Source organism: Raphanus sativus, chromosome 9 (assembly GCF_000801105.2).
Source record: "Raphanus sativus cultivar WK10039 chromosome 9, ASM80110v3, whole genome shotgun sequence".
Lineage (NCBI taxonomy): Eukaryota > Viridiplantae > Streptophyta > Magnoliopsida > Brassicales > Brassicaceae > Raphanus > Raphanus sativus.
The window spans coordinates 27,010,450-27,030,984 of record NC_079519.1 but is presented as its reverse complement, the minus strand read 5'-3'; the positions used below and the strand labels follow the sequence as shown (position 1 = coordinate 27,030,984).

Sequence of the window (20,535 nt, the reverse complement as noted above, 5' to 3'; positions counted from 1 at the left end):
ACACACTATTAATGACGTCATGTTTCACAGACCCACTATTATAATAGTACATAATCTCTCTCTCTCTATGTATATATACGTATTGTGAAACACATTATTAACTACGGCAATTTCTTAGAAATAAAGCCTTGTTGTACCTTTGGCAGACACCATCCTCAAAATGAAAACCTCTTTGAACACTCTTCTTCCACTTTTAGTAAATCTACATTTATTGTGATTCACAGTCTTCTATAATTTTTTTTTCTGAGAAATACTTTCTGATATAGTTTTGCTCTCTTGAACTAACAAAAATGTTATATGGACACATTTAAGTATGTTTATAGCCATTTATGTGAGAATATATAATTTTTTTGGCAAGTTCAGTAGTGTTCGGCCTCAAATATATTTATGCGATCTTTTCATCAAAATCGGTAGTTTATAAAATGGACAAGTTACATTAGTTTAGGTGAAAGTTACGCAAAAAGGTGAGAATGGAAAGTCAAATTTATTTTATTTCATTGTCAAAAAGCCAAATTAAATAAGCGTTGAAGCCGTGTAATTTGACACCATAATTTTGCCATAACTGACTGTAGGGATTGTTGACAAAACAAGTTAAGTGCAAAGATTAAGGACCGCATATTAATTCTAAAATGGAAAAAAAAAAAAAATTAGAGGATATAAATAGAGGATGGAAAATTAGCAAAACAAAATCTAAAAAGACTATATAAAAAAAACTATAAAAATATAGTACAAATTACAAAATGTTGACAAATTGGATTTTATTGGTCGGAACTCTTTAGCCACCGGATATTAAATGCAATAAATGCATCATACAAGCTTTCAATTTAGGTGGAAGTGTGGAACTCATATAGTATAAATATTTTCTTGAATCATTTTCAAAAGAAATATTGAGAGAAATAAAAAAAGACTTTTAATAAAAAATTAAATGAAAAGGGCGAATATAAAAAGTGAAAACAAATAAAGTTAGGAAAGGAGGCTCACTGTCCGAAGCAAAGAAAGAAATAGCAAAGTGATTCAGACATGTGAGAGAGAAAGAGAGATATCCTCTCTCTTCTTGGCTCTTTTCAAGTAGGTCCGCTTCCCTCTCCTCTCTTTAGTCAACAAGACATCTCTCTCATGGCACCCTCTTTTTAATCAAGAACCAAAATAAAAGTCGCTTTGTTTTCTGTTTTTAAATCTTGCAATAAGAGCATACTAGGTGTTTGACGAAAAAAACACACGAATGTATCAGGGGACATCTTTGATCCTATTCCATTTTCTATTTTAAACATCTTTTTTAAATAAAATATACTTAAATCTCACTCAATTTTCAAAGGTTACTCTATCTATATATAGAGTAATTTTATTCATTATTCTATTTAGAGTTGATTTTATTTATTTACAAAATAGTCTTTTAAATTTTAAATATTTTTATTTCATATTTTCCTTATTTTTATTTAATACTTCAATATTTAAAAATATACAATAACATGAAAAATATTATTTTCATAAGAAATTATTTAATAATTTAAATAAAGATGTATAAACTAATAAAAATACCAAAACTAAACATAAAAATATAAAATAAATAAAATAAGTATAATCTCCTAAATCATTTATGGAACCGCTAAAATCAATGAAGTATTGTCCGAACGATAAAAATGACCGATTTCATATTTTTTCCCTGATTTAGGAAAATCAAAGATAAAAAACTTGTTATTCATTTTAAAATGTATTAGTTAACCATTTGTGGAAAATATATTCTAATGTTCATTATTGAACCAGAATGTCTATATATCTTATATATATTTATGATTATTGTATTTTAATAATAAATATTTAATTTAAATAAATTATATTTTATGAAATTTTTGTAAACATAAAATAATTGGAGTTAATTGATAATTTTTATAAGTGAGGGTATTACTAAAAATTATTAATTAAATAAAAATGGAATTATTTTGAGAGTATTCATTTTTAAAGTAAAAAATAAAGTAATACATTGGAATAAATTCAATTCTATTTTTGGTTTACACCGTTTTAGAGTAAGAAATGAAATAATATATTAGAGATGTGCTTGCTGGCCACTAAAAACTAGTTGTTAATACATTAAAGTAATTATTTCGACTAAAAATTTTACTTAATTAAGATTGTGTAATATTTTGTTGTTCATGCCGGAAAGACATGAATAGAACAAACTCCAATCAATTAATGATACATACGATTTACTCAGCAGTCAGCACAGCTATTAATAGATCTCTTGACATGAACAAAAAGAACAATATAGAACATTTTCTTGGAGTTTAGAATGGTAGAAATTAGGGCTGGGCAAATAAACCGAATCCGAAAATTCGAACCGAACCCGATCCGATAAAAATGAATCCGAACCGATCCGAACCCGACATAAATACCGAATGGATCTTGTTTCATGGTATTTCGGGTTATGGGTATTATCCGTACCGAACCCGAAACTAAATGGATATCCGATAGAACCCGAAACATTCAAAACCCTAGAAATATCTTGTATCAAACATGATCTCAATTCCTAATATGTATTCAAAATACATTAAGATATACTGAACATATAAAATACTTATCTATTACATGAATGTTGATGATTCTATTACATGAAGGTTGATGGTTAAATGTGGCTGTTGAATTTTTAAATATTTAGATTTAGATTTTGTTTTCATTAAACAATGTTTTACATTTCATGAGAACGCGGTTTTCATTTTATGTTTTCATTTATTTGCTTTTCTTTTTATCAATAACTATATTTCATTTTCATTTGATTTTAAATGATCATGGTTGATGTTCATTTCTTATTTTTAAATCGATTATACTTATGTTTTTGGTTACAAAAATGTTCAAATTAGGTATTTGAAACCCAAAAAATCGATTTTACTTATGTTTTAGTTACAAAGTAGGTACAAATCAGATATTTTTAAACTGAATAATCGATTGGGACCCGAACTTCCGAAAGTACATTGGATTATACCGGTTCTTTGAAGATTTACTAACCCCGACCCGAACCCGATAAAACCCGAACCGGTCCCGAACCGAACTTTCAAATAATCCGAATAGGGCTGGTTTTGATAAACCCGAAAAACCGAAATCTGAATGGATAAAACCGAAACCCGATTAGGACCCCGAATACCCATGCCTAGTAGAAATCAAGTGTTGAAGACGATGACCGGAAAAATCTTGAGATACATATATATATATATATATATGATTGAAATAGAAACTTCATTTTTGTATCTCATGAAAAGATTATATAGCATTCCCTTAAATAATTTTATGATTCCAGATTATAATGTAATTTTCGGCTATATGTTTATGATGTAAATACTTGTTAATAATAATGATATCCGAATAACTGGTATACACAGCTTAATTTATTGATACCGAAAAATCTAATTAGTAAAATATAGATGTTTTTAACAAGTCTAAAGCAATGTTGACCATATAGTTAACTTAGTATTATATAAAATGATTTATTGTTTTGAATTTATATTACTCTAAAGATAAAGTTTGCATGTTGCTGTTTAAGGTGTAGGATTAATGGTTACTCTATTAATTTGAATTTAGGGTTTATCCAAAATTTAAGCTTGATCTTTTAGGTTCAAGGTTTATCATTTATGTTTATGATTGATGTTTAGCATTTGGTTTATGGTTTATCTATTAGATTTAAGATTTGAAGTTTATCTTTGAGTTTAAAGTTTATGATTTATAATATAAAGGTAAGTATCAAGTTCACTATTCATTCAAAATCTGACTGACCACTAACTTAAATAACCAACAACCATAAAAATAACCAGATAATTAGTATAATACTGTATTACTTATATATCCGAATAGGGTAGACTGCATCGTGATACATATGTTTTATATCATTCTATATATAACTTATCCAGATAATTTTATATGTTAGTTGGTATTTATTTTTATAGTTTCTAATTTTTTGATGAGTTTATGATTATGTTTGATAGAGTATAGTCATGACTGTGGATGAGTCTTCTTTTAGCTTTTATGTGGATAATTTGTGATTATACTGATGGGATCATAATTCAACTCTTGGTTTCTATTTCTCAGCCAACAGATTGATAAGGGTGTTCACGTCAACTTGTCACCAAACGGACTAGATCTACCCCTCAATTCCACTAAAGTTCTATTTTGCAAATTTGCAAATTATTATTTATTTTTCATGCCAATTACTTTTATTTTAATTGTGTAAATATTGTTAACCTGAGATGAGCATACCATTTTCATGAGAATAAAAAAAGTTAAAAAGCATACTATAATTTATACATGAAAGGCATTAATATATATATCTGACTAAATTACATTTTTAGTGAGAGGTATATGCATTATTCCAGACATTAAATTCAACTATAAAAAACGGAAAGTACAAAAGCTTTTGAATAAAACTATTCTTAAAACAAGTCAATTTAATATTATTAAAACCGTTTAATAGTTTTGTTTGAATAAAAAATAATTTTAAAATATATAAAGGAAAAAAAATAGTGGTCGTCAGTCCGTCACTCTCTCTCCTTCCTCGCTTCTTCTTCAGTCTTCTAACTTTCAGACAAGGCCTAAAATTTCATTCTCTCTCTTCAGAATTATTTAAAAAAATCAAAAACTACTGTATAAACCTCTCTCTCTTTCTTCTCTCTTTTCTGTTCTCTTCTCTTCTGTCATCTTCCCTGGTCTCCTCTGATGTACATTTGCGTTTTTATCATCTCGGAAACCCTAGATTTCGAAATCAAATCTCTCTCTCTTTTCTCTTCTCTTGAGATTTCCTTTCTCTCCTAGACTAACAGTACTAGTAACAGCTCAAGATTTTTAGCTTCCTTCTTTATAGGTTTCACAAAAAAAAAAAAATCCGCCATTGTTGTTCTCTTTACTAATTTGGGGAATTAGGGTTTACTATTTCTGGGTAGTTCCTACTCTCTTCTTCATAAAGTCTCAATGTTTCATCTAAAAGGCTCAAAACCCATTTGAAAAGACTTGTAATTTAAGGCATTTAAATGCATGGACGGGAGAGAAGCAATGTCATTTCCTCACTACTACCTCCAAAGAGGAGCCTTCACCAATCTCTCCCCTTCCCAGGTCGCGAGTGGTCTCCACGCGCCGCCGCCGCCGGGAATGAGACCTATGCCGAACCCTAACGTTCATCATCCTCAAGCTAACAACCCGGGGCCTCATTTCTCCATGGCCGACCACAGACACTCTGACTTCGGACACAACATTCACATGGGGATGGCTTCCTCTGCTTCTGTGCAGCCGCTGCAGCCGCCACAGATGGAGCAGCCGTTGGTTAAGAAGAAGCGTGGACGGCCGAGGAAGTACGCTCCTCCTGATGGACAAGTCTCTTTAGGGCTTTCTCCTGTGCCTTGTTCTTCTGGTGGTAGTAGTAAAGCAGCTAAGGACTCTTCTGCAGTGACTGATCCAAATGCTCCTAAACGAGCCAGAGGTCGACCTCCTGGTACTGGAAGGAAGCAACGTTTAGCTAATCTTGGTGAGATCTCAAGTGTTTTTTTTCAATGTTACACTGTGAAGAACTTGAGTTTAGATGTATGGTTATGTGAAAGTCCAGTGATGCTTAGAAGGTATATAGATGATTGTGTGGCCAAATTAAGACAGACTATGTTGGTTTAGCTCTGCTGTTACTGATAATTTAATGATCCAAGTGTGTGGTCTAATCTCTACTTTTGTTTAGATTAGTAATTAGTGAAAAAAATCTTAAGCTGAAACAAATTAGTTTGGTTTGATTTGGATATGTTGTAATTCCTACAGAACGTTGCTTGTTAGGTATTAAGCTGTGGAAAAAGTAATTTTAAGTGATCCATGTGTGTTATAATCTGTGTATAGCTAAGTAATGGGTCATTGAAATGTGATTAGTCTTCAATATAAATTTTAATTTAAGAGCAATCTTTTACCTCTGTTGATTACATTAGGTGAGTGGATGAACACTTCAGCTGGACTTGCTTTTGCACCTCATGTCATCAGTGTTGGAGCAGGAGAAGTAAGCTCTCCAGAAAAAAATAAAAAATCATTTCAATCTAATAATATATTTATGGATTTAATATATTAAGATTCTGTATCTGTTTTCTTTTATTTTTCTCGCAGGATATCGTTTCAAAAGTCATGTCATTCTCACAGCAAAGACCTCGAGCTCTTTGTATAATGTCAGGCACCGGAACAGTTTCTTCAGTCACTCTACGTCAACCCGCTACAACAGAGTCTTCTTTGACATATGAGGTTTTTCAAAAATCGTTTCATTCTGTTAACTGAAGAAACTCAAAACAAGAGGAAACTAATGAAGTTCTTTATATCAATCACCTTGTGTTGTTGTTGTTAGGGACGTTTTGAGATACTAAGTCTAGGGGGATCTTATTTGGTGAATGAAGAAGGTGGATCCAAAAGCCGAACAGGCGGTTTGAGTGTCTCCCTTTCTGGTCCTGAAGGTCATGTTATTGGCGGTGGGATTGGAATGCTTATTGCAGCCAGCCTCGTTCAGGTTTCTCAATTCTTCCTCTTCTTTATTGGTTTCATGTGGTATTATGAGTTTGGTTTCTTGTTTGTAATGTCTCTTAACAGAAATAAAAAAAACATGTTTTGTTGTTGTTTGAAGGTTGTGGCTTGTAGTTTTATATACGGAGGAGTTAATAACAGTAACAAGACTATCAAACAAGAAAATAAACCAAAGGAAGAGCACAAGGATAGCGAAATGGAGACTAATCCACAAGAAGAAGAAGAAGAAGAAGAAGCACAGGTGGGTCAGGAGACGCCACAGAACTTCTCAGGTCAGGGAATGAGTGGATGGCCCGGTTCAGGGGAAGGTTCAGTCTCAGTCTCAGGCAGATCACTTGACTCTACTAGCGGAAGAAACCTACTCACTGATATTGACTTGACTCGCGGATGATTCAGAACGAGACAGTATTTAATCTTTCTTCCTATTTTACTACCTTCTTAGCTATTGAAGCAGCAGCAGCAGCAGCAGCATACGTGCAGAATGTGAATGCTGTAAATATCTTCTTTGTTGTTGTAGATTTTATCTGAGAATGTTAAAACCAGAAATCTCGGAGAATTGAGACAGATCTCTGTGTTCCTTGTAACATTGTTAATGTAGCAACTAGCTAGACCCCTTTCTTCAGGTTATTATTTAAGGAGATGTTTAACTTTAGCTATCCCATAAAGCTCTCTCTCTCTTTCTTTGTGGTCGTCACCAAGAAACCTGGTTTTCATCAGTAGAGAGGTCTTAACCGTGAGTATTTATTCAGTTCTTCCTCCCTTATAGAAACCAACACATTAATAAGTATTTATTTTACTAAAGTTGATTTACTAAAACATTTTTTGTGTATTATGATGAGGTAATGCTTGTTTTACTAAACTTGATTAACCGTGAGTCACTGAGTGCAACCGGTTTGGATTTGTGAAACGTAAACAGAACAAATTGGAACCAAAGTCAAATGTGATTTTGCTTTATTACATGACAAGTTCACGAGTCACGACCAAAGTAGAGTTATCAACAGAGTGAATCGGATAACACCACCATTCATGAGAGGTTCAGAAGCTTCTTGATGTCATGCTGCAGAAAAAAACAAGAGGACATAACATAAGCACAAAGAGAGTAAAAAAAGTGTTCAGGAATCAGGACTTCAGAGACGGAAAGAGACGGTTTCATTACCTCTAGTGTAAGAGGAGAAGTAGTTGGGTAGTAACGTTCAACAGCTTGACCATTCTTGTCAACAAGAAACTTGGCAAAGTTCCACTGAATCTCGTCCCCGAAGATTCCCCATTTGCCTTTTTTCAAGAACTTATAAAGAGGGGAAGCATTCTCTCCGTTCACTTCAATCTAAAACACACAACGGAGAAAGATTCAACATTGAGACATACAAGTTGTAACCAATTCCTGGTCTTACCTTGTTGAAAATGGGGAACTCAGATTTGAAGCGTGTACAGACAAACTCTGTAATTTGGGCAGTAGTTCCAGGTTCCTCTTCACCAAATTGATTACAAGGAAATGCTAGAATCTCCAGACCTTGCAGCAGAAACAAAACATCAAGTCTTTGAAAAAAGCTAATCAGCTGGGAAGAAACAAAGAGACTTTGAGTGATTTTTGGTTGAAACCAGTTTTTTACCTTTGTCTTTGTACTTGTTGTAAAGCTCATTCAATTCAGTGTAGTTAGAGTTCGTCATCCCACTGAGACCATCAGAAACAAACGTTTAGCATCAAAATTACAATAATGGAAGTTTATAGCTAAGAGGTGTGTGTGTGTAAAAGAAAGCTTAACCATTTGGAAGCGACATTGACAATTAGAAGAACTTTGTCTTTGTATTGACTGAGTTCTAAGCTGTTTCCATTTGCATCCTGTTCCAAGAAAAACAAGAAGAAGAGATATAGCGATTATTTAGATAAAGACTTGCACTTTAAAACAACAAAAAAAAGAGGGTAATACATCTTAAGTTCAAAGTAATAGTCTTTCTTTCTTGAGAAAAACAAGAAGAAGCTAACCATTCATGGATCTCTTTTTTACACACTAAAAAAAAACCTAAACCAAAGATCATTCCTTTTAGCAAAAACACACAAACATTTTTTTCTATTATTAAAGAGTGTTGATTGAAGTTAAGCAATTGTCACCTCGATGCTTATATCGTAAACAGATTCTGGGTCTTTCGTCGCCATAGAAGTAGAATTTGAGAAGCACGAGAAATGAGAGAGAAGAGTCAGCTGCTAGGAGGACAAAAGAGAGAAAGCTAAAAGGCATGAAAAATGCAGTCTCTGCTCTGGCCTATCCGTCCTCACGCGCTGTTAATGCGAGTGGCTTTTAATGATGGGCCGTTGCGGTTGCTTATTATTTCAGCTTTATTGCGCCTGATGCGTAAAACTAAAGCATCATCTTCAAATAAAATGCATCCAAAGGACACGAGTAAAGAAACAAATCTCGGACCATTTCTCAGCATCTGCCGTCATAACCCACAAGTCAGATTTATGTATTTTTTTTTTTTTTGGTCAAATCAGATTTATGTATTTTTTTATTCTCAAATGATATAAGGTTACTCTCCCTTGTCAGTGTGGAGCGTTTTTCTAGATTTGAACGGCATGCATTCTTAGTTTGCTTGTGACATTTCTTTTCCAGTATTCTAGAAGAAGAATACGATAAAGCATCATCTTTTGTGCTAGGTAAATATTATCAGGAACCATCCTGAGAACCATTGAACCAATCATGTGAAATTTCTTATTATGCTAACGTAACAAATCATACAGTTCATCAAATCACACAACCAAGTAATCTGTTCGGATCGGTTTAGTTTGGTTTTCTAAACCCGCTCCACTTGAACCTCACGGATCGCCAGGCTATCAAGCCTCTTAGGACGTTTGTAGTTCTTCAACAAGAGAGAGCAACACACAACACTGACAGAAGAAGCAGCCATTGCAGCACCTGCAATCCACGGAGGCAACCTGAACCGAGTAGACGGGAAAAGCACCCCCGCAGCGATCGGTATGCCCATGAGGTTATACCCGAGAGCCCATACGTAGTTGAGACGGATCCTTGAGAACGTTTTCCTCGATAGATCAATGGCTGTGATCACATCTTCCAAGTTGCTTTTCATCAGGACAATATCAGCTGCTTCTATTGCAATGTCGGTTCCTGCACCAATGGCCATTCCTACATCCGCTGCCACGAGAGCAGGTGAGTCATTGACTCCGTCTCCAACCATCGCCACAACATGACCCGCAGCCTACAGAATCATTGTTTCTATCATTTTCAATCTTATATTTTAAAAGATATTTACTCTGGAGGTACTACATACCTGTAGTTCCTTGATTTTCTCTGCTTTCTGCTCGGGTTTAGCTTCTGCGATAACAGAGTCGATACCGACTTCTCTAGCAATGGAGTTTGCAGTTCCCCAGTTGTCACCTGTTACCATGATGCTTTTGATATTCATGGATTTTAGAATTGAGATGGCTTCTCGAGCACTCGGTTTTACAGGATCCGAAACAGCTAGAACTCCAGTTAACTCATTGTCTATAGACACGAGAATTCCTGTCTGGGCCATCTCTTCAGCTTCTGCTAGCAACTCCTCAGCATCGGCTGTAATAGTAACTTTGTAACCAGACATGAGGCTCTTGTTTCCCACCATAATCTCTCTTCCTTTAACAGTCGCTCTCACTCCGGTTCCAGTGATAGACACAAAATCACGGGCTTCAGGCCACGTAGGGTTCTCTTCGTCATCTCTGAATTTCTTTGCATATTCAACAATGGCCTTTGCCAATGGATGCTCGCTGTTTACCTGATAAAAAGATAGTGACATCGTAGAGATCAAACTTTTGAGGCATGCCACGAGTTTGTATATGTGTTTGATAGTTACAAGAGATTACCTCAGTTGCAGCCACAAGTTCATAGAATTCTCGAAGTACCATGTTTTTCAGGAGTTTGGTTTTAACAACAACGGGTTTCCCCATCGTGAGAGTTCCTGTCTTGTCAAATACAATGCAATTTACCTACACATTCATTCGATCTGTTAGGTTTCATCATCTGAAAAAAAATCAAAATGGTACAGAACAATCATATATAATATAATAAGTTACAATGCAAGAGGCTCAACCTTGTGTGCTCTTTCTAGAGCTTGACCACCCTTTATCAGCACACCTTGGGATGCACCAACCCCAGTTCCAACCATAACAGCGGTTGGAGTAGCCAGCCCAAGAGCACATGGACAAGCTATGACCATGACAGAGATTCCAAACTGAAGAGCTAGCTCAAAGCTATCCATTGAAGAAGGTATCCATGATTCAGGGTACCAATGCAGTTTTCCAGCTAAGAACCAGGCAAGCCAAGTTGAGAACGATAGGAAAATTACCTGCAATATTATAATTCGTAAGTTTAAGAAGTAGTTGTGCCTTTAAAAGACTAAACTTGAATTTCAACCGACAAGAATACTACTCACCAGAGGAACAAAGAACTTGGATATCCGATCAGCCAACTTCTGAACTGGAGCTTTGGCTAGCTGGGCGGATTCAACAAGTCGAACAATCTGTGCAAGAGCACTCTCTGAACCAACCCTTGTCACCTTAATATGCAGAACACCGTTCTCGTTCAGTGTGCCTCCTATAACAGTATCACCCTTTCTCTTTGCCACTGGCCTTGCCTCTCCAGTTATCATACTTTCATTCACATGACTTTGTCCCCATATAACATAACCATCGGAAGCTACTTTAGCACCAGGAACGATCTTGATCACGTCGTTCTTCTGTATCAATCGGCCATCAATCTCTTCTTCACCAGTCACATTCCCTTCCTCGTCCACAGTCAACAATATCGCAGTGTCTGGTGCCAAGTTCATAAGCTTTGCGATCGCTTGAGATGTTTTGCCTTTTGCCATTATCTCCAGATACTTTCCTAGTATGATAAACGAAATGAGCATGGCACTAGTCTCAAAGAAATCTACTCCCTTGAAATCAGGAGATGTTGCAGCTCTCAACACTGTGTATAACGAATAGAAATAAGCTGCATTTGTTCCCAGAGCAATCAGAACATCCATGTTAGCTGATCCTCGGCGTAAAGCCTTGTAAGAGCCAACATAGAATCTCCAGCCGATGATAAACTGTACAGGTGTAGCCAAAACCCACCTTATGATTTCTCCAACGGTGAGCATATTGATGACCTTAAACATTAGCAAATGTTTAATTCCAGGGATATACATAAAGACCATGGCTGTCAAAAACACTGGTACCGTAAAAACCAAACTCCAGAGAAACGACTTATAGTACTGCTTGATCTCTTCTTGCTTTTGAGACTCTCTGCCCACCCCTCCCTCGGAGAATACTGTTGCCTTGATGTGACCACTATGACCAAAGACAGTAGACTCTATCACACGAATGAAGTTCCTCGGCCCCGTCACATCAGGTTTGTACAACACAGATATCTTATCACTTCCATGGCTGATCTCAACACTCTGAACCCCAGGAAGTGCTTCAAGCGATCTTTCTATCATCGTCATTGCTTCATCAGTAAACTCGCCATCGATCTTCAAATCAATCTTGCTGACATCTTCGCCTGTGCTTATAAGAATCGCTTCAAATCCAGCATTATCTATCTCTTCCAGTAGTTTATCGTAACTCAGGAGCGTGGGATTATAATGAACTTCAGCTTCTTCAATTGCTAAGGCAACATGAGCTCTTTGTACACCATAAAGTGATTGCAGTACGCTTTCAATGGATGAAGAACATGAGGTACAAGTCATACCGTTTATTCTTATCCTGCATACTTGTCTGGACCTCTCATTCGCCTCATTTTCTATCAGTGATGCTTCAAATCCAGCATCTTCAATAGTCTCACGAATCGTCTCCACCTACCCAATCAGTACAACAATCCAGATTAAAATAGATAACGAAACCTATTATCCTAATTTACCATAGTAAATGAAACACGTTATCAAGTATGTTCAGGAAGTGAATCAACCAAGAGATACTCAACTCACTGTCAGAGAGAAATACGTTTTGATTCTTGTAAAGCCAAGCGTAATAAGGAGAGTATAAGGGTGCTTACTAAAGTAAACTAAGAACAGTTTTGATCAGTAGGAAAATATCGTTTTGTGACAAGGTCTGTTGCTAAGAAATTCACACAAAAGGTGAAGTTGCATAACTGATAAAGAAGCTTGGTTACGGCTTAGAGAATGAAGAGTTCTAGGGAGCAAAGAATGAGGGTTTAAAATGTCTCAAGTAACTTATTTAGATGAAGTTTCATGGCTGTTTCTTATGGAACAAGTTGGAAACCAACTCAATGGGTTTTATCAACAAACAACAATGAAAGCTCTAGCACTGTATTAGTGGGCGTCATAAGTAAAAAATTTCGAGGAATTCTACAGATATATACTTGCAGGCAGCTCAGAATGACATCATATTGCAGTTCATAAGATATATGAATGCAGGAAGGATAAACTTTGGATCAGCTTCCAACTGAGCTAAGGAGCTACGTGTGAGCAAGCTTCAAGCAGTTCTTAAATTGACAGAGTTACTACAGCCTGAGAAAGTGAGGATCTGAGAATGGACATGATAAGAGACTGTGAGCCAAATCAGAGGGTTTGATGTTACAACTGTGAACGAACGCAACAAGATTATTTATGTGACTAATTAAGGTAATGAGAGGGTTCCAAAAAAAAAAAAGTGACGATGGTAACTAATATTAAATCAATTCATAACCTATTGTGGTGGATCAAATATCGTCAACCTTCTTGATATTGTTAGAGATCAACATTCAATAAAAAAAAAACTATTCACACGAATCCCATGAAAAATCAATATAACAGCTCGATCGATTCCAATATAACAATAAGAAGAAGCAGATATTGAATTTTCAATCAAAAAAAAAAGAAGAAAAAAACTTACATCGACAGAGGTAGGGTAGAACTGGATTTGAGCCCGGTTGTTGAGAGCGTCGATGACCGCTTCGTGAATCCCGGGAAGACGCTTGATCTCTTTCTCGATAGATCCAGCGCACGCGGAGCATGTCATCCCCGTGACGCGGAAAACCGCATCGGAGACCGCCTCCTCCTCGTCGATCTTAAGCACCGCCGTCTCCGACGGTGATCCATCTCCGCCGCCGCGTGGCCTGCTGTTTAGATGTTTCCGCAGCACAGGAGGGTAACGGCCGCTGAATCTCTCTTTGCGTATGCATGTGAGCGACAATAGCTTCGTGGCCATTGGGGGAGGAAAGACCAGGTGTTTAGTCGTTTACAATTTTGATTCCTTTTACGTTTATACTTTCGAATGGGGTAAGCTTTTTAAATATAGATCAGATGAGAGGGAAAAAGGAGTCGGTTGGTAAATGACAAAATATATGCGCCGATTATATAAATATCCAAACTATCGGGTTCTTTCCGTAAATACTCTCTTCTATCTAATTCTTTCAGTGAAATTAATTATGGTTATATGACAAAATTCTATTGCCAAAGTATATTATATTATAAAGAAATATTTTTTTTAAAAAAAATATATAGTAATTTTATAACATTTATATATTAGTAAGAATAGGTAATATAATTTTCATATTTAAAATAAAATAGAAATAAAGAAAATAACAAGTATGAGACTATGAGAACTGTATTTATAACATATTTTAGTAATATGTAAAAATAATCAGTGTAACTGAACAAAATAATTTACTATTGTTTTCTGTGTGTTCTGATCTGTATTCCATTACTTAGTGGAAAATTTAAGTGTTTGCCTTGCTGTTATTTGGTAAATTAAAAGTGCTTTTACAAATACCATTCTAAATTCCGTAGTATGGTTTTGACCATTCAGTGTCTAAATAAGTAAATGGTATATGCCTTTATTAGGTTCACTAAAATATTGGTTGATTAAATAATTATGTCACTGTTATGACATCCTATACTATGGAGTAGTAAAATTCAAATTTTTATTTAAAATATTTCAAAAATGAACGTAAGAGAATATAAAATATATGTGAACTGTATATAAACTATAGCGTGAAGTAGTTTTACTTGTTTTTCTTTTGTCATCTTATTTTCTTCTCCATTTGCAAGAAAAAGACAAGTAAATTCTTTCAAGTTACATATTTGGCATATGGCGGCGTACTATGCAACCGTTGCGTGCTAGAAAAACAATGTATTTTAAAAAAAAAAATCAACGGGAAATTTACTAATACATATCCAGTTTAAGGTAAGATGGAATCTATTATACCTGGCGGTCTGAGCTTTGATGGCACTCAACGTCGTGAGAACAGATAAGTCGTACCAGCCATGAAATTGGCGGCTTTTTAAAATAGTCAAAAGACTTTTTTATTAAGTTGAATCCGACGTTTATGAAATTTCAATTCAACCAGCAAACTCTTTGTCTGAATGAATATGGAAGACACCGTATGTATAACATAAAGATAGCATCATACAAGTTCCAAAACTATTTCACACTACACACACATTCTTTAACCTCTCATAGAATTTCCAAATTTAAAAAATCTTTTTACAAACTCTATGTTTATCTCTTCCTTTACAAACACACTGTAAACACACTAATCAAAGCAACACGTAAGAAACTCAACACACTTGTCAAGATAAGAGAACAATAACAACTTTTAAACGTGTCGACTGATTTACATTGTTTCCAGTTAGCCATTCATCATCATTCAGGACTCTCCTCTACCTCATCAAGAGTCAAGCGCGAGCTCAGCCCAAGCCAAAGATGATGATCTAAGCTCTGCGGAAATCGACAAACTGATTCTACTCTCCAACGTCTCACATAACTCCTGCACTGATGGCTTGTTGTTATTGTTGCTGTTGTTGTTCGGATCCCTGTTCAAGCATTGCCTCGCCACCTCACACACCGTTTCAAGCTCTTCTTGGTTAAAATGCTTCAGCTCCGGATCCACCAAACTCGTCATTGCCTCTGGTGTTTCAAGATACTCCTTTGCCTGCAACAACATGTAACGGGGGGTGTAAAGAAAAAGGAGTTTACTCACAGCTTAAGGTATTTTCAGAGAGAATAGCTTCTTCTTTACCCATTCAATTAAGAAGCCTCTGTCTTTGCAGAAAGGAGGTCTTCCACTCACAATCTCCAGCAAAAGAACACCAAATGCATATATATTACCAGACACATCCAGATATCGACTCTCCATTGCGTTTGGGAGCACGCATACCGCACCTTCACTGTTAATATTTCTCAAATTCTTCTCTGATCTCGCAAGAATCGTCTTCCAGCATTCAAAATCAACCAGCTGCATCATAGAAACATAAGCTTAACTGTATTGTTCAGATAACAAAGCTGGTCTCACTTTACTTTTTACCTTGGGAGTAAAATCTTCTGTAAGATAGATCGCGTTTGAGCTCAGCTCAGAGATTGTAAATGGAGGATCCAGTTCCATATGAAGGTACTTGAGACCGCGTGCAATGCCTATGACAATCTTCATCCGTCTTGCCCATGATACCAAAGCCGCTTCCCCATCTGCATCAGAACATTTATCATAGCAATGTTAATCTATAGTCTAAAACAGTATAGTATGATGCAACACAAAAGCTCTGATGAGGAAGTTGAGATTTTTACAGTGGAGGTGCTCGTATAGCGTTCCGTTTGATGCATACTCAAAAACAAGCATTCTTGCAAACGGTGAGGTCTCTTTGCAGTATCCCAGCAGTTTCCCTGCGTTCTCGTGGTTCAGTCTAGCCAAATCTGCAACCTGAAACAGTGCAAAAATGGCTTAGAAAAGGCTCAGTTTTTCTTTGTAACATGAGCAGAAGCTACCTCTCTCTGGAAATAGAGCTCGAGGTATCCGGTCCAATCTTCTTCTTTGACGCAAAGAGAGATCACAGCAATCTCAGGTCCACCTTTCATTGTTCCTTTATAGACCTGACTATCAGCAGATAAACCAATGATGTTGCTGAAGTCTTCACACGCCACCTCAAGCTCTTGCCTTGTGAATCTCGAGACATCCTTGAGCATTTCAGAATCTGGAGTAATAAGAGAACAAAAAGCCACACTTATTTTGAGTTGTTTGAATTGGAATGTTGGAAGATTTTTTTGGAAAGATGATGATTTCTAACCAACGTAGACTGCGAACTTTTCCTTTAGGCTTGAAGATTTCTTCCAAGGAATGATGAGAGAAGGCCTGTTTTGCCAGCGGTGAACTGCTGAGAAAAGTGCAACCAGGCAGAACAAAGCGACCATTGATCCTGTGACTATCTCAAGCGCAAGAAGCCACTTAGGTCTTGATGTTTTATGATGCTTAGCCACAATTTCAGCTGACTGGTGCTTTGGTGGGGAGCTGGGACTTTCATGAGTTTTGACCAGCTGTGCGTTACCTGCCCCCACGGATTATTACATTTTAGTAAAAACCAAGACCAGCTGGGCCATGAAATGAAAACAAAAAAGCTATATCTTACACACCGCATTGGGAAGATGGTCTGTGCTTAAGATCCTTGTTTTGCATGCAGTTCCCTTGAAAGCTCGTCCTAGTTTTGACCATAAAAAAAAGGAGAAACTCTCAAGCAAAACTGGAGATGTCTAGAGCTCGAAAAAGACAACCTAGATGATAAGAATACCTTGGAAAGTGCTCCAAACACTTTGGAATGTTTCCCACAAAGAAGTTGTATGAAAAGTCAGCTACTTTCAACTGAGAAGACTTGCACAGACCAGCAGTATTAGCACTTGAATTTGAAGAAAACCTGCAACAGAGTTGAGTAAAACCAAAATCCCATTAAAACATTTGCCATTGCAGACAGAAGTGTTTCATACTATTTTGCTAAACTCACAATTTTGACGGATAGCCAGATGATCCAGCGGCGAGAAGACTTCCCTGAAGCCTATTCCTGTCGATATGAAGTTCTTTAAGGTACTTCAAGTTACCAATCTCTGAAGGCAGCTTTCCCGTTAAACCATTGGACTGAAGGTTTCTGCAAAATGTGAAACAAAAGCGTCATTATGAAGAAAAGGTATTGAAACCGTCAGTTTTGGTTGCTGTAAAAGGTTGAGTCTTTTTATTACATGATGATAATGCTGGACAAACTCCCGACCTCAGCGGGGATAGGACCCATGAGATGATTGTTTCCTAAGTCCAAGATCTTGAGATTACTCAACTTGCCAATCTCCTTTGGTATTGTCCCGAGTAGAAGGTTCCCATGTAAGACTCTACCAGAAGCATTCAATGATTGTCAAAATCACAAACATCAAACTATATATTATGTCAAGAGAGAGATGGAAAGCGTACAGTTCCTGAAGGAAGGTTAATTGACACAACTCAGGCGCAAGAAACCCTTTAATAGATGAAGCAGATATGTTTCTGCACACGAAAAGAAAGATCAAAATCAACAAGCCAAATCTCACTCATAAAAGAAGTGATGTTGTTGCAGATAAAGAGAGTGTTACATCTTGATGACATGGTCTTTAGAGGGAGAGCAAGTAACGCCGGACCAAGCGCAAGGATGTGAATTGGGGTCGTTCCAGTTAGACATAACTAGGAAAGGGTCTTCATAGATTGCTTCCTTGAATCTTCTTAGAGCTTCAACTGTACACAGAGAGTTAGAGAGATGATTTTGTATAAATTAAAAGCTTTTAACTTTGACAGATTCTACTGATTTTCTCGGGAAACAAATATAGTAATCTTTTTTTTTTCTCATGGTCGATTGAGATGTCTAGACTAAGGTTGGAGAAAACGATTCGATCCAAAGAATCTGAGATCTGGGTGGGTTTAAGCAGATAAACAGTACCTTCGTTAGAGGCGAAGGCATCACAGGAGATGAAGAAGAGGCCAAGAAGAAGAGACAGCCGTAGAAGAGGTAAAGAACAACAGTTCGATCTCATTTTCTTTCTTTCTGGAGATTCACTCTCAAGTTCGACTCATTAAAGACGGCAACTTTCGTGGAGTACTACTCTGAAGAAACAGAGATGTTTGAGCTCCAAGATTAGCAAAGAGAGAAAGAGAGAATGAAATTGTAGAGATTAGAGGATTTAGCTAATATCCTATCAAAGGAAACTCACTTGAAAAGGGGAAAAAAGAAAGTTGGAGAATTAGCAGAGATGGTGAAGTGTGGGGTGAGAGAGAGAGAGAGAGAGACTTGGATTCAAAGACAGGTCTTTTGTTTCATTGGATGGTAGAAAATGTCTTTTAAAATATAAATTAAAATAATAGCATAATAAATCTATAAATATTGCAATGAAATAATTTATAACAATTTTTATAAGTTCAAGTTCATATAATAATAATAGTAACAAATTATGTGACAAAAAATAATTCTAGTACTGATCAGGATATATCCAAATATTTATAAATCAGGAATTGATTTGTACTACCATTCAGATATCTACAATTGTATTCTTTTGCGTGAAATTTCAATCGTAATTGCTATTTTTATTTTATACATAATGGCAAATCACTACCGTATCTGTTAAAATCGTATCATATTTTTTACGAGTACAAATTGTTTTTAGAAATGATTTGTTTCAGGCTTTACTACAAATAACAAGAATATATACACGCTAGCTTTTGATTCCAATCGCAAAAAGTCTATCTAGAATAGTGTTGGAAATTTTGCCCACAAAAAAAAAGAATAGTGTTTGAAATTATCAAATTTCGTTGGGTGATTCTTAAATATAGAGTATAGTATTGTTGCTAATCATTGAAGTAATAGCGCGTTAAATGATTTAACTTGAATCATTAAGAACATCTCTGTGGTACGGTGATCTAGGCTCCTGTTAGGCTAGCTATTGGTATGGTGGGACATACAGTACTTCCGTAGTCCGTATATGTCATCTATGAATTGTATTTTAATCAGTCGTTGAACATATACATGCAAGTTGCAACGCTAGAGCGTTTTTACGATCTAATGATAAGTGGATTTTTTTTTTGGTCAACATGACAAGTAGATTTATATCGTAATTTTTATAAAAAGGAAGAAATAAAATCTGTTCACCGTGAGAAAAAACTGTAAAAGAGTAATTTAAATATACTCTTCTTTTACATAAAACTTTTTTTTAATCAAAGTTTGCATAAATTATTAGAAGTTTTTTTTTTTGGTCAACATTCAATACTTGCAATGAGTTGTGTTCCTATATATAATACTACTCCACTATTATAGTGAGGGTAAAAGAGTCCGTCAGAATTTACGCCACCAATCGTGCGAGCTTATGCTTGGAGGTTTATATTGATTGAGATCTGTCGCAAACATATTGTTTCAACTATTATTTTTGGATATATAACCATGTAGATTCATAATAGGAAAATGCATCAAATGGAGACAAAGTCGATTCAGTGAGGGGTCGTCCAAGGATATTTACCAAGTAGCTTTCAGTTTTGACTCGTAAGAGTTGTGCTTTGTTGTATACTCTCCTTTTTGTAAGGGGCAGTTGTCTCAAATAATTATAAAATAGGTTTCTTTATTAAAAAATCTACAAGGAGAAAAATGAATAAAAAATGTTTTATTAAAAAGCCAAAAACTCTTATATCCTTACTTAATAGATATATAGATATAAATAATTATTTAAACAAAAACAAACAAAATAGTTGACAAAAATTATAGTTTTCGAATTATATGTTTTCGAATTCGAAATTTTTTATCTTTTGGAAATTCAAAAATTCATTTGAAACTATTTTAAAAAAAAATTATTATATTTTAAAAAAAATCTCTAAACCCTACTCCTTTCCTAAAAAAGAAACTGCACTCCTCAAATCTAAACACTAAATCTATAGAGACTATATTTATGATAATAACAAATTTAGGGTCTTCGTAGAAAATTTCTCTAAAAATGATGCATGATTGACTTGCCAATATTAGAATGATCTCTTACTGATGAAATTTGCTATATCTGCAAAAACATCGTCATCAAATCGCATATGAAGTTTTCAACACTAACACCAAAAAATCTAGTTTTCTAAGCTAGTTTTTTTTTTCCGTCAAGTTATATTTTATTAACAGGGCCGAGCCCAAAAACTACTGAAATACAACCAACCCACATCAAACTTCTACACCAAAAGCCTACAGCCCAACAAAAGGGATCAGAGAAAATAAAGGAAGAATGGCCAGGCCCAAACGAAAAGC

The 20,535-nt window shown here is 35.6% G+C and overlaps 4 protein-coding genes across 4 annotated transcripts; 1 reads left to right on the top strand and 3 right to left on the bottom strand.

The window, feature by feature from the left end:
- The first annotated feature begins 4,563 nt into the window (after positions 1 to 4,563).
- Positions 4,564 to 7,172, top strand: LOC108827744 (AT-hook motif nuclear-localized protein 5). Its single transcript, XM_018601223.2, has 5 exons — positions 4,564 to 5,500; positions 5,940 to 6,007; positions 6,112 to 6,243; positions 6,344 to 6,502; positions 6,617 to 7,172. The coding sequence occupies exons 1-5, from the start codon at positions 5,014 to 5,016 to the stop codon at positions 6,905 to 6,907; spliced, it is 1,137 nt and encodes a 378-aa protein (XP_018456725.1). The 5' UTR covers positions 4,564 to 5,013; the 3' UTR covers positions 6,908 to 7,172.
- Positions 7,173 to 7,395: 223 nt separating this feature from the next.
- LOC130499707 (probable glutathione peroxidase 8) lies at positions 7,396 to 8,900 on the bottom strand. The gene is made up of 6 exons (XM_056994051.1): positions 8,627 to 8,900; positions 8,280 to 8,356; positions 8,127 to 8,188; positions 7,908 to 8,026; positions 7,673 to 7,840; positions 7,396 to 7,573 (listed from the first exon to the last, which is right to left on the bottom strand). The coding sequence occupies exons 1-6, from the start codon at positions 8,669 to 8,671 to the stop codon at positions 7,541 to 7,543; spliced, it is 504 nt and encodes a 167-aa protein (XP_056850031.1). The 5' UTR covers positions 8,672 to 8,900; the 3' UTR covers positions 7,396 to 7,540.
- Positions 8,901 to 9,201: 301 nt separating this feature from the next.
- Positions 9,202 to 13,759, bottom strand: LOC108827743 (probable copper-transporting ATPase HMA5). The gene is made up of 6 exons (XM_018601222.2): positions 13,379 to 13,759; positions 10,939 to 12,342; positions 10,597 to 10,851; positions 10,370 to 10,492; positions 9,802 to 10,281; positions 9,202 to 9,729 (listed from the first exon to the last, which is right to left on the bottom strand). Exons 1-6 carry the CDS (start codon positions 13,691 to 13,693, stop codon positions 9,307 to 9,309), a joined length of 3,000 nt encoding a protein of 999 aa, XP_018456724.1. The 5' UTR covers positions 13,694 to 13,759; the 3' UTR covers positions 9,202 to 9,306.
- A 1,170-nt stretch (positions 13,760 to 14,929) lies between these two features.
- On the bottom strand, positions 14,930 to 18,545 carry LOC108828565 (probable LRR receptor-like serine/threonine-protein kinase At1g63430). The gene is made up of 13 exons (XM_018602298.2): positions 18,208 to 18,545; positions 17,867 to 18,005; positions 17,709 to 17,780; positions 17,486 to 17,629; positions 17,254 to 17,394; positions 17,044 to 17,166; positions 16,889 to 16,953; positions 16,546 to 16,803; positions 16,247 to 16,452; positions 16,049 to 16,181; positions 15,792 to 15,949; positions 15,507 to 15,722; positions 14,930 to 15,419 (listed from the first exon to the last, which is right to left on the bottom strand). Exons 1-13 carry the CDS (start codon positions 18,299 to 18,301, stop codon positions 15,156 to 15,158), a joined length of 2,013 nt encoding a protein of 670 aa, XP_018457800.1. The 5' UTR covers positions 18,302 to 18,545; the 3' UTR covers positions 14,930 to 15,155.
- Between the last annotated feature and the right edge of the window lie 1,990 nt (positions 18,546 to 20,535).

What these genes read in the sequence shown, in the direction of transcription:
- LOC108827743 (XM_018601222.2), bottom strand. Translation starts at nt 13,693, where the DNA reads ATGGCCACGAAGCTATTGTCGCTCACATGCATACGCAAAGAGAGATTC. An exon ending in CCAAGTTCTTTGTTCCTCTG is followed by an intron (nt 10,852 to 10,938) that starts GTGAGTAGTATT and finishes ATAATATTGCAG; the next exon opens with GTAATTTTCCTATCGTTCTC. An exon ending in CTCTAGAAAGAGCACACAAG is followed by an intron (nt 10,493 to 10,596) that starts GTTGAGCCTCTT and finishes ATGAATGTGTAG; the next exon opens with GTAAATTGCATTGTATTTGA.
- LOC108828565 (XM_018602298.2), bottom strand. Translation starts at nt 18,301, where the DNA reads ATGAGATCGAACTGTTGTTCTTTACCTCTTCTACGGCTGTCTCTTCTT. An exon ending in TGTTTGGAGCACTTTCCAAG is followed by an intron (nt 16,954 to 17,043) that starts GTATTCTTATCA and finishes GGTCAAAACTAG; the next exon opens with GACGAGCTTTCAAGGGAACT. An exon ending in GAGGCTTCTTAATTGAATGG is followed by an intron (nt 15,420 to 15,506) that starts GTAAAGAAGAAG and finishes ATGTTGTTGCAG; the next exon opens with GCAAAGGAGTATCTTGAAAC.
- LOC108827744 (XM_018601223.2), top strand. Translation starts at nt 5,014, where the DNA reads ATGGACGGGAGAGAAGCAATGTCATTTCCTCACTACTACCTCCAAAGA. An exon ending in GCAACGTTTAGCTAATCTTG is followed by an intron (nt 5,501 to 5,939) that starts GTGAGATCTCAA and finishes TGATTACATTAG; the next exon opens with GTGAGTGGATGAACACTTCA. An exon ending in TCAGTGTTGGAGCAGGAGAA is followed by an intron (nt 6,008 to 6,111) that starts GTAAGCTCTCCA and finishes TTTTTCTCGCAG; the next exon opens with GATATCGTTTCAAAAGTCAT.
- LOC130499707 (XM_056994051.1), bottom strand. Translation starts at nt 8,671, where the DNA reads ATGGCGACGAAAGACCCAGAATCTGTTTACGATATAAGCATCGAG. An exon ending in TTTACGATATAAGCATCGAG is followed by an intron (nt 8,357 to 8,626) that starts GTGACAATTGCT and finishes TTCTTGGAACAG; the next exon opens with GATGCAAATGGAAACAGCTT. An exon ending in CAACAAGTACAAAGACAAAG is followed by an intron (nt 8,027 to 8,126) that starts GTAAAAAACTGG and finishes TTCTGCTGCAAG; the next exon opens with GTCTGGAGATTCTAGCATTT.